This window comes from Sorex araneus, chromosome 6 (assembly GCF_027595985.1).
Source record: "Sorex araneus isolate mSorAra2 chromosome 6, mSorAra2.pri, whole genome shotgun sequence".
NCBI classification, from domain to species: domain Eukaryota; kingdom Metazoa; phylum Chordata; class Mammalia; order Eulipotyphla; family Soricidae; genus Sorex; species Sorex araneus.
Window position 1 is genome coordinate 94,760,565 of NC_073307.1, and position 10,854 is coordinate 94,771,418.

At 63.7% G+C, this 10,854-nt stretch overlaps 2 protein-coding genes across 2 annotated transcripts; one reads left to right on the top strand and one right to left on the bottom strand.

Moving 5' to 3' along the window:
* Window positions 1-477: 477 nt before the first annotated feature.
* Window positions 478-4,582, bottom strand: C6H22orf23 (chromosome 6 C22orf23 homolog). Its single transcript, XM_004610703.2, has 6 exons — window positions 4,409-4,582; window positions 3,195-3,257; window positions 1,805-1,987; window positions 934-1,068; window positions 711-811; window positions 478-612 (listed from the first exon to the last, which is right to left on the bottom strand). The coding sequence occupies exons 1-6, from the start codon at window positions 4,509-4,511 to the stop codon at window positions 541-543; spliced, it is 657 nt and encodes a 218-aa protein (XP_004610760.1). The 5' UTR covers window positions 4,512-4,582; the 3' UTR covers window positions 478-540.
* A 188-nt stretch (window positions 4,583-4,770) lies between these two features.
* Window positions 4,771-10,406, top strand: POLR2F (RNA polymerase II, I and III subunit F). The gene is made up of 5 exons (XM_055141178.1): window positions 4,771-4,911; window positions 6,863-6,932; window positions 7,762-7,892; window positions 9,885-9,956; window positions 10,283-10,406. The coding sequence occupies exons 1-5, from the start codon at window positions 4,892-4,894 to the stop codon at window positions 10,371-10,373; spliced, it is 384 nt and encodes a 127-aa protein (XP_054997153.1). The 5' UTR covers window positions 4,771-4,891; the 3' UTR covers window positions 10,374-10,406.
* The last annotated feature ends 448 nt before the right edge of the window (window positions 10,407-10,854 follow it).

Below are 10,854 nucleotides of genomic sequence, written 5' to 3' on the forward strand. Positions count from 1 at the left end.
CTGCTGACCCCCCACTTCCCGGCTGTGTCCGGGTGCTCTGCTGACCACATTGGGGGAGAGCTGCCAGGATTGGGGTCCCCCTCTGGGTGGGGGGCTTGGTTGACATTACTGGGCTGTTTTGACTTGGGGTGCCAGAGGTGGAGAGGATACTGGGGTGTGTCGTTCCTGGCCGTCGGCTGGGGGTCTTGCGTGTGGGCCGCCCCTCGGAGCACGGGCCTGAGCGGCTTCACTCTGAGCCCCCCTGCACGCCCCCCGGAGACCCAGGGAAAGAGTCCTGATCCGAGCTGGGGTGGGAGGAAGAGTCTTATTCATCCCCGGGTTCAGGACAGCAGACAGGAGGCTTCGGGGACGGCCGGGCCCCTGGGCGCCCCACCCTGTGTCCTCAGCGTCCCTGTGCTGGGACTGCTTCCCTGGGAGGCGGCTCAGGGCCACACAGGGGTACCTGTGGCTGGGGCTGGCCAGCAGGGGGGGGGGGCTCTTTGAGGTCTCGAGGCCTGGGCAGTGCTGCTTGGCCATGGCCGGGGGCCAGGGTGGGGCAGGCTAGAGCGCGGCCAGGGCCTTCCGGAGCTCCTCGCTCCGCCTGTTGTCGATGTCTTCCATTTCCCGCAGCTTCTGCCAAAGGTGAGAGGGCAGGACGCTGGGCATCAGGGCCGGGCGTAGCGCGGCCGCCCCGCGGAGGGATGGGCCCCGGCCCCATCGCTGTCCCCCACCTGGGAGATCTCGGCCAGGATGATGGCCCGGAACGCTCTGCCCTGGCCCAGGGCCTCCATGTCGCTCAGGAAATCCTTCCTCTCCTCGATTTCCTTCTCCACTGCACGGGCGCATGCGGGGTCAGGCAGGCGGTTCTGCGGCCCTGCTCCTCGCTGGTGGCCCTTGGGGACCCCCGCCCCCCCAGGGGCCGCGTGCACACGGAAGCCGGAGAAGGGGGCTCACGCTCTTTAAAGCGGTCTGGCTCGGGGGTGGCCTTATCCTGCTGCTTGGGGGGCGCCGGCTTCCTCTTCCGGGGCTCGGACTCCTTCCCGTGGGCCAAGATGTCTTGGAGTCTTCGTTTCTCCTTCTCCAAGTCTCCTGGGGGGGCCAGAAAAAAGGGTCTCCCCCGTGTGGCCACTGGAGCTTGCTGGGAAGAGGTTGGGGGTCAATCATGGGGGGTGTGAGGCCATGTGGTGCCTTGGTGGTGGTGGGGGGCCAGGCTAGGCCGGGGCCGAGTCTGAAGGGGTGCAGACATCTGCAGGCTGTGCGCAGGGGACCAAGTGAGGACCAGACAGTGAGCTGTCCCTGGGGATCTGGGAAGCATTTGTCAGATTGGTTTTGGGGTCATGCCTGGTGGTGCTCAGGGCTACTCCCAGCTTTGTGTGTGTGTGGGGGGGGCAGGGGTGTAGTTATTCCCACTGATGTTCAGGGACTGTCGTGCAGGAGAGGAACCCAGAATTCTCTACACAACAGTGAGGTCTCTCTCCAGCCCTGGCAAACCTTTTTGGTTTGGGGGCCACACTCAGTGATGCTTGGGAGATACTCCCACTCTGTATTTGGGGGTTCTTCCTGGCCGTGCTGAATAGACCCCAGGAGCCACATGCAAGGCCAGCGCCTCACCCTGCACTGTCTTCCAGCCTCCTGAACCATGCTGATCGCTGAACTGCTTCCTCCGGCACCCTGACACCCCCCCGCCCCAATCTAACACGTGCCAAAGCTCCAGAGCATTACTATTGATCACTAGAGATTTGCTCACCTGTGTATGTGTGTGTGTGGGGGGGCGGGGGTTCTGTCCCTGAACCCCCATTTCCTCCCAGAGTGGTCCCAGACTTACGGGTGGCCTGAGGCTTGAATTGCTCCCGGCTGTATGCGCCGTTGGCTTGGCACATGCTGGCCGGCCGGAGGTGGGAGCGGATACCCAGGATGGGAGGCAGGTAGATGACCGCGCTGGGCTCCTTGGAAGGCAGGACCTTCTGGCTGGCTGTGGGGCCGCACTGGAGCGGGAGAGGGTCCCCTCCTGGGGAAGGAAGGCCAGGCGGGGGCCCGGCTGTCTCTGAACTGTGTGTAGAAGCGCCGCCTGCCTGTAGTGGGGGCGCTCCCCCCCGCCACCCCCGTCCCGGGCGCCGAGTGCCTAGCTGTGTGGGTGTCCAGTTCCAGATCTCGCCAATGCTCTTCCCGGGTGCCGGAATCTCTTCTCAGAAAACACTGGATCACACTAGATTGCGCGCAGTAATAAACTCTGCCTAATTTATCACGGGCACCCTTCAGATCGGCCCATTTCTACATAACTTATTTTTTTATAGCTGAATGCTACTAGCCCTTAGGATGGATAAGTTATTTATTCAACCAGTCTCCTTGTTATAGATGTTCAGGTGGTTTCCGATGTGTTTTTACTACTTTGAACAATGCTGCAATAAACATTCTTGTACAACAAAACAAGCCTTGGTACTTTCTCTAGACGGGCACATGGGGGTGAGCGGGGTGGTGGGCACCCCTGGCAGAGACCCGGGCTCCAGCTGCAGCTCTGGGGAAAGTCCCATGCCGAGCTTGATATGTTCTTCTCCCGGGAAGCCCGCCTAGGGAGGGCCCCACCCCCCTTTGATCTGCAGGGCTTCCTCTTCGGCTCAGAGCACTGCCGGGAGTCAAGCCAGAGCAGGGAAACAGGAACAGCCTCTGACACTGCCAGGTGTGGCCGGGCTTCCCCCACCAAACAGAAAAAGGAAAAAGACGTTGGGGCTGGAGCGACAGTGCAGCGGGGAGGGCGTTTGCCTTGCACATGGCCGACCCGGGTTCAATTCCCAGCATCCCATAGGGTTCCCTGAGCACTGCCAAGAGTGTCTCCGAGTGTAGAGCCATGAGTAACCCCTGTGCATCTCAGGGTATGACTCAAAAATTTAAAAAAAAGCCTTTGTTGGTGGGAGAGAGAGCTCAAAAGGCTAGTGCATCTACCCTCTGCATGCAGGCTTGACCTCTGGCCCCGAGCACTGCCAGGAGAGCAGTGGGTGGGTCCCAAGCACTGCTGGGTGTGGCCCCCCAGACCAAACCAACCTCAAAATTTAATGACTGAAATGTGCTCTTCAAGGCTGGGGAGATGGTTTGAAGAGCTTGTGCATTCATGTGGGCAATCTGCTGAGGTCTGACCCCCTGGGCACCGCTGGGTGGGACCTCCCAAACCCAACACCCCAAATATGTCTTCCTCCTGGCCTTTGTGAGCCGCCTCTTACTTTTCACGGTGTCCATGAGGTGGCGCTGCTGGAAATTGGTCAGTTTGGATTCCTTCATCATGGCTGCAAGACAAGGTGCTTCTGAGGGCTGGAGCCATCACGTGTCTGCCTTGCAGGTGGCTGACCTGGCTCTGATCCCTAGCATTCCACATGGTCCTCCCCCCCATCAGTCAAGAGGAAGCCCTGAGTGCAGAGCTAGGAGTATGCTTTTGTTTTTGTTTTGGGGTCACACCTGGCGATGCTCAGGGGTTCCTCCTGGCTCTGCACTCAAGAGTCACTCCTGGCAGTGCTCAGGAGACCGTATGGGATGCTGGGGATCGAACCCAAGTCGGCGGCGTGCAAAGTGTCTTACCTGCTGTACTATCACTCCGGCCCCAGGAGTATGTCTTGAGCACTCCCAGCATGGCCCAAAACAAAAGAAAGAACAAAAATGCTCCTCAGAGCCCCAGGGAAGAGGTAGGTACCCTCAGCTTGGCCTGACACCCGGCAATGCACAGGGGTTACTCCTGGCTCTGCACTCAAGAATCACTCCTGGCGGTGCTCAGGGGACCCTGTGGGATGCTGGGAATCGAACCCGGGTTTGGCTGCGTGCAAGGCAAACGCCCTACCCGCTGTGCTATCGCTCCAGCCCCTCTTCTTTTCTTTTTGGGGCTGCATCCGGTGTTGAAGAGTTACCCTTGGCTCTATGCTCAGGTATCACTCCTGGCGGGCTCGGGGGGAAATATGGGGTGCTGGGGATGAAACCAGGGTCGCTGTGAGCAAGGCCAAGTCCCTCCCCACGGCACGCACCCAAACCTAGCTGCACCCAGGGAGGCTCAGGGCTTCTGGCTCTGCACTCAGGAGTTACTCCCGGTGATGCTCAGGGGACCACTTGGGGGTGCTGGGGCTTGAACCCAGGCCAGTCACGTGCGAGGCAAGTTCTTGATCCACTATACTACCATCACCCCTCCGGCCCTTGAGCCCCAGGTTTCCTTTTCCTTTTTGGGCCACACCCGGCGATGCTCAGGGGTCACTCCTGGCTCTGCACTCAGGATTCACCCCTGGCGGTGCTCAGGAGACCCTATGGGATGCTGGGAATCGAACCCGGGTTGTCCGCGTGCAAGGCAAACGCCCGAGCCCCAGGTTTGTTATCTGAGAGATGAAAAGAGCGATCCCTAAGGCCCGGCGAGGGAGAGCAGGACGGCAGAGAACGCCCCCGGCGCCTGGGCACTGACCTCTGAGCAGCTTGCAGGTTCCTGGGGTGAAAGTGACCAGCGGGGGGCAGCGGGGGAGGCCCGCGCCTTTGCTCACTGCCTCCACTCTCTGCGGGGAAGCCATGGGCAGGCCCTGTGGGGGGACCGCATGACACACCCCGTCTCGCAGACCGTTCTCTGCCTTCCTCACCCCTGTCCCTGCTGCCCCCCACCCACACCCCCCGCAAGGCAGCCTCTGGAAGCGAGGGACACACACGGAGCTCCCGGCAACGCGAGCCCGGCGGCCAGCCGCTCGGGTTACCATGGGAACGGGCACGCGCCGCCCGGCGCACGCGCAGACCCGCCCCCCGGCGGCCCGCCTCCCGGAAGTGATTGCGGCCGGGTCAGCGCGCAGGCGCAGAGCGCGCGGCGGCGGAGGCGAAGGCGGAGGCGCGTGGGGTCGGCGCGCGCGGTTCGCGGGGCTCTTCGGGCAGCCGGCGGCCGGGGCGCCCGGGGCGCGGCGTCATGTCCGACAACGAGGACAAGTGAGTGCCGGCGCCAAGGGGCGGGCGAGGCGGGAGGTCTGGCGGGGAGGAGGCTCGCGGGACCAGGGGCGTCGGGGGCCACGAGGGGCGTGAAGGCGAGCCCGCGCGTGAGCCCGGGCCACGGGGGTCGTGCCGGGGGGTCGTGCCGGTGGACCCAGGTGAGAGGGACCGGGACCTGCTCTGGGGCCCCAGTGGCAGCGGCTCCGAGCAGTGGCTTTTGACTTTTGTGTTGATTTGTTTCGGGGTGGGGGTGTTGGGGTCACCCCTGGGGGCGCCCCGGGCGCGTCCTGGCTCTGAGCGCAGGGGCCCCTCCCGGGGGGCTCCGGGGGGACCCTGTGGGATGCCGGGCATCGAACCCCGGTGCAAGGCGCCCCCGCCGTGCCCTTCCGGGGCGTGAGACGGCCCGAGTGGGTTCCCGGGCGGAGCCCCCTGCCCTGCCCTGCCCTGGCCCGCCGGTGCCGCTCCCCGAGTCGCAGGCGTCAGCGCGATGATGCGCCGTAGAACTGAGACACCGGGGGCTGCCCCTAGAGGGGCCGAGCCTGGGGGCTGAGGCCAGGGGTGCAGCGCTGGGCTCCAGGTCCCGGGCGAGCACCAGCCCAGGAGCCCGGGAAGGAGCCCCCGTTCCAGGGGTTTCCAAACAGCCCCCTGCATAGTGTCCGGAGAGGGAGGGAGGGAGGGAGGGAGGGAGTCTGTCTGTCTGTCTGTCTGTCTGTCTGTCTGTCTGTCTGGCCAGCGGAAGGCAAGAGGTTTCGCTTGGATGCAGGCGGGAGCACAGAGGCCGGGAACTGCCTTGACAAGGGGAGTTTGGCGGGAGCCAGGGTGCCCCGGGGGGTGGGGTGCCTTGGGGGGTGGGGCGCCTTGCGTGGCTGACCTTGGGGTCCTTCCTGGCATTGCTCTAATCCTCTCCGTCACCTCACTTCCAAGCCTTTGAGCTGCTCAGCTGTCTCCTGTTTTATTTATTTGTTTTTATGCGCCTGGTGCCGGGAATTACCCCTGGTGGTTTTTGTTTGTTTGTTTGTTTGCTTTTTTGGGTCACACCCTGCGATGCACAGGGGTTCCTCCTGGCTCTGCACTCAGGAATCACCCCTGGTGGTCCTCAGGGGACTATATGAGATGCTGGGATTAAAACCCGGGTCAGCTGCATGCAAGGCAAACGCCCTCCCCGCTGTACTGTCACCCCAGCCCCAGCCCCTGGTGGTTTTGAGGGGACCGTATGGTGCCGTGGTTAGAGCATGGGGCTCTGGCATGGCAAGTCTACACTCCTGTCTTTTATTTGGTGTGGGGTGGGGGGGTCACACCCAGCGATGCACAGGGGTTACTCTTGGCTCATGCGCTCAGGAATTAAAATTACTCCTGGGATGCTGGGGCTCGAACCCGGGTCAGCCGCGTGCAAGGCAAATGCCCTCCCCGCTGTGCTATGGCTCCAGCCCCTGCTTGGCTTCTCTTGGATTTGGTTCTTGTGCCAGACCCAGCAGTGCTCAGGGATCACTCCTAGCGGTGCTTGGGGAACCGTAGAGGGTGCCTAGCATAGAACTCGGGTTGGGCGCGTGCAAGGCAGGCGCCCTACCCTTTATACTATCTCTCTGGCTCTTTTTTATTTAATTTTTTTTGTTTGTTTGTTTAAATTTTATTGTTGTTTCTTTGGGGTCACACCTGGTGGTGCTCAGGGATGACTCCTGGCTCTGTGCTCAGGAATCACTCCTGGTGGTGCTCGGGGGACCATATGGGGTGCCGGGGATCGAACCCGGGTCCCTGGGTCGGCCGCGTGGAAGGCAGGCGCCCTCCCCACAGTACTGTTACTGGTCCGGTTGCTTCAGGGGGGGAGCTCCCCGGATCATGCCCATGAGTGGCGGGAGTGGCAGAGTGGGGACTGGTGGGGCGAGAGCAGCGGGGGATCTGCGTGCGTGTGCTCAGCTCACAGTGCTCTCACGGGCCCATTCTCCTCGCGCAGCTTCGATGGCGACGACTTCGATGACGTGGAGGAGGACGAGGGGCTCGATGACCTGGAGAATGCTGAGGAGGTCGGTATCCCAGGGGACTGCTCCCGCCTCTGTTCACACTCAGGCTTCCTGCCTGGGGGTGGCCCCTGGCTTTGCAGGGAGGGGACTGTGCAGGGCCAGGGGCTGACCCGGGGTCAGCTGCCCGTGTCCCTAGTGCCTCCCCTCCTGTCCGGGTCTGGCCCTTCTGTGATGATGCTTTTAGTTTAGTTTTGTCTTTTTATTTGGCCACACCAGAAAGAAAAAATATATATATGCATATATATATATATATATATATATATTGTATCAGGGCTGGAGCAATAGCACAGCAGGTAGGGCGTTTGCCTTGCACGCAGCCGACCGGGGTTCAATTCTTTCACCCCTCTCGGAGAGCCCGGCAAGCTACCGAGAGTATCCCGCCCGCGCAGTCGAGCCTGGCAAGCTCCCCGTGGCATATTTGGTATGCCAGAAACAGTAACAACAAGTCTCATAACGGAAATGTTACTGGTGCCCGCTCAAGCAAATTGATGAACAACAGGATGGCAGTGCTACCGTGCTGTATATTTTGTCTATATGCATATATATATTTTTTCTTTGTCCCTTTTGGGGCCATACCTGCGATACTTAGGGGTTCCTCCTGGCCCTGTGCTCAGGAATTACTCCTGGTGGTTCTTGGGGGACCCTGTGGGATGCTGGAGATCAAACCCGGGTCAGCTGCATGCATGGTGAATGCTACATCCCCTCCCCCCGGGACTCAGTTTCCCACACAGGACAGGGCGGTGGTGCCTGGTTTGTTGTCCGCTCAGGGCCTCTGTCCTGAGAGGGAGGGTCTCTGGGCCACCCGCTGAGCCCCCTCTGTTCCGTGCGGCAGGAGGGCCAGGAGAACGTGGAGATCCTCCCCTCGGGCGAGCGCCCGCAGGCCAACCAGAAGCGCATCACCACGCCCTACATGACCAAGTACGAGCGTGCCCGCGTGCTGGGCACCCGCGCCCTGCAGATCGCGTGAGTGTCCCCTGACGCCGGGTGCCATGTCCCTGTCCCGTCCCTGTGGGGAGGGCAGGGGCGTGAGGCCCGGGGCCCAAGGGAGCCGGGAGAGCCGTTGGGGGGCTCGGGGGCCGAGGGGCTCTAGACTCCAGGGGCCTGGCAGCTGTGCCCCCCGGGGACTCGAGCAGCCCCCTCGCCGTGCCCAGTTTGGAACCAGGCAGTCGCGAGGTTCCCAAGCAAGCCACAGGGCGGAGAGAATGACCGGGTGCTGTCTGTCTGTCTGTCTGTCCGCTCATCCACTGACCCCTTCATTCGCCCACCCGTCCGTCTGTCTGTCCATCCGTCTATCCACCCAGCCACCCCGAGACCAGCACGGGGAGCGAGCCGGCCACCTGGAGGGAGCGGAGGGCTGAGGGGCCGTGCCCGCCTGTGCCCTGCCGCTAGTCAGGCTGCCCCTCCCGCAGCCCGGCCGGGCCTTCTGGGGCGCTTCACGCAGGGGAGGCTTTGGGGGAGCTTCCTGCTGGTGGGTGTTCCCCTCCCTGCCAGCTGCTGGGGTGTTCTCCCGTCCCGTCCTTGGGGGAGCATGGCTAGGGGCGCCCCCGCACTGCGGCTTCCTTTTGTGGCCACACACAGGAGGGTGCTCCGGGCCCAGAGACCCCTGGTGGGCAGGTCAGGGTCCTGTGCAGGGAGAGCGTGCATCTCCTCCCCCGGGGTGGGCGCCCCCCAGTGCTTCTCAGGCCTCCCGGGAGCCCTGGAGCACTGGAGCCCTTTGATGGGGACCCCGAAGTGCTGGGGGTTCGCTGTGCTGCGGGGGCTCCAGCCCAGGGCCTGGCACCTGCACCCACACAGTGCCCCAGCCCGGTGCCCTGTCGGGCCAGCTCTGCAGCACCACCTGGTGGCCGTTGGGGCTTCCTGCGGGGAAGGACCGGGCCAGCGGCAGGGCCTGCGGTTTTTCCTTTCAAGCCTTAAGTTAAATCTTGCAGCAGGACCAGTGGATCCCTCAAGGGGAGAGAAAGGGGGAGACTTGAATTCGGCCTTGGGGACATTTTCAGACTTTGGGGAACCACCAGAATTGACCTAATAAGAAGCGGGGCCAGATGTGTGGTGTCAGCGGGAGAGGTGGGGCTGGCTGGCACCCTGGGGTCCTGGGGTCCGGGGGCCTGGAGAAGGCTCTGGAACCGCAGATAGTGCGTCCCTTAGCACTTCCAATGGTTATGGGGAGGGGGAGCAGGTTCGTGAACACTTGAGTTGGAATCATTCCATGGCGGCTCCCTGGAGAAGGTGACCCAGAATCAGCACCCTCGTGTGTGTGCCCGTGTACGTGTGTCTGTGTCTGTGTCTGTGTGTCTGTCTTCACCTGTGCCGAGGGGAGCCGTGTCAGGCGGGCCAGGGCACATGGGCAGCAGGCGTGTCCACCCAGGTCCTCCCAGAGGCCACGGGGCCGGGGGACGCCGAGCATGTGGGTGCCTGGGCCTGCAGGAGCTGCAGTGTCCTGCCCGCAGGCTCAGGCTCACCGCCCACCGCAGATGGCAGCGCCCAGAGGCCGGGGCCCACACCGGCAGTGCTCCCAGCCCTGTGCTCAGGTGGTCTGACTGGGGCCGTGCGGGGATGGAGCCCCCTGGGCCGCCCCCCACCCCGGGCCCTGCCTGGCAGCTGAGGGCCTGCGCCCGTCGGGGTTTGGGGAGCAAGGCGGCTCTGGTAGTAAACTGGCCCTTGTAGGCAAAATTTTTTCCTTGTTGGTTTTGGGGCCACGCCCAGCAGTGCTCAGGGCTCACTCCCGGCGGGCTCGGGACCCTCTGGGGTGCCGGGGTTGGGACCCGGGCCAACCGCGTGACAAGGACAGCTGTGCTCGGGGCACGTTTGGGTCCAGGGCTCTGGCCCTTGGTGTCCATTGTGCGCCTGCTGCCGCCCCCGGCCCCGGGGAGGTCGCCTCTCCGGGGGGCTGCCCTTGTCTGGGAGGGGCACGGCCTTTCCCTCCCGTGCCGCCTCCCCAACACCCGCCTCCCACAGGATGTGCGCCCCCGTGATGGTGGAGCTGGAGGGGGAGACCGACCCCCTGCTCATCGCCATGAAGGAGCTCAAGTAAGTGCCCTGCCTGCGCTCCCTGCCCCATGCTCCCTGTTCTTTTTGTGCTCCCCGTTCCTGCCCCACTCTCAGTGCTCGGGCCCGTGGGGCTCGCTGCTGCACCCCCTCTCCCCGGCTGCTTCCTGTGGCTCCCTGGCTTGTTCTGGGGGGGGCTGACCGGAATTGGGGCGCGGGGGGCAGTGCCACCAGGGAGTGGGGGCGTGTGAGGGGACCTGCTGCCGGCTGTCTGCCCCAGGCTTCCCTCGCCCCTCAGGATTCCCCGCTCCCCGCCGCTGCAGAGCCGGGGCCCCGCCCTCACAGCTCCCGGCCTCTCCCCTGCACAGGGCCCGCAAGATCCCCATCATCATCCGCCGGTACCTGCCGGACGGGAGCTACGAGGACTGGGGCGTGGACGAGCTCATCATCACGGACTGAGCCCCCTGCCCAGAATAAACCGTTTCTTCCCCACCCTCTGCGCCTGCCGCTCCCTGGGGCCCTCGTCCACCCTCGTCCGTCCCGCCCGTGGCTCGCCCCCGGGCCCCGCGGTCGGCCACAGGAGACACCTCAGCTGCCTCCCGCACACAGATGGCCTTTGTGCCCGAGCCGGTTGCCAGGGAAACCCCCAATTTCCTTCGCAGGGGGCCGGTGCAGGGGCTTCTCCTTCTCAGGAGTATCACAGAGCAGGGCCCATCAAGCGCCCTTTGTTCCCAGGGACCTGCCTCGAGCCGCTTATCGAGCCCGGGGTCCCCTTACAGGAACACGGGCCCAGCAGGAAGCGGCATGCGGTGCCCCCGCCCCCGCCTCACGCCTCTCCCCGCTGGACAGTCACCGGGCAGCTCGGGGGCCACCCCGGAGCAGGCACCCGGGCCCTTTCTTGGTTTAGGCGTTGATGGGTCCTGTCCTGTCCCCTGAAGCC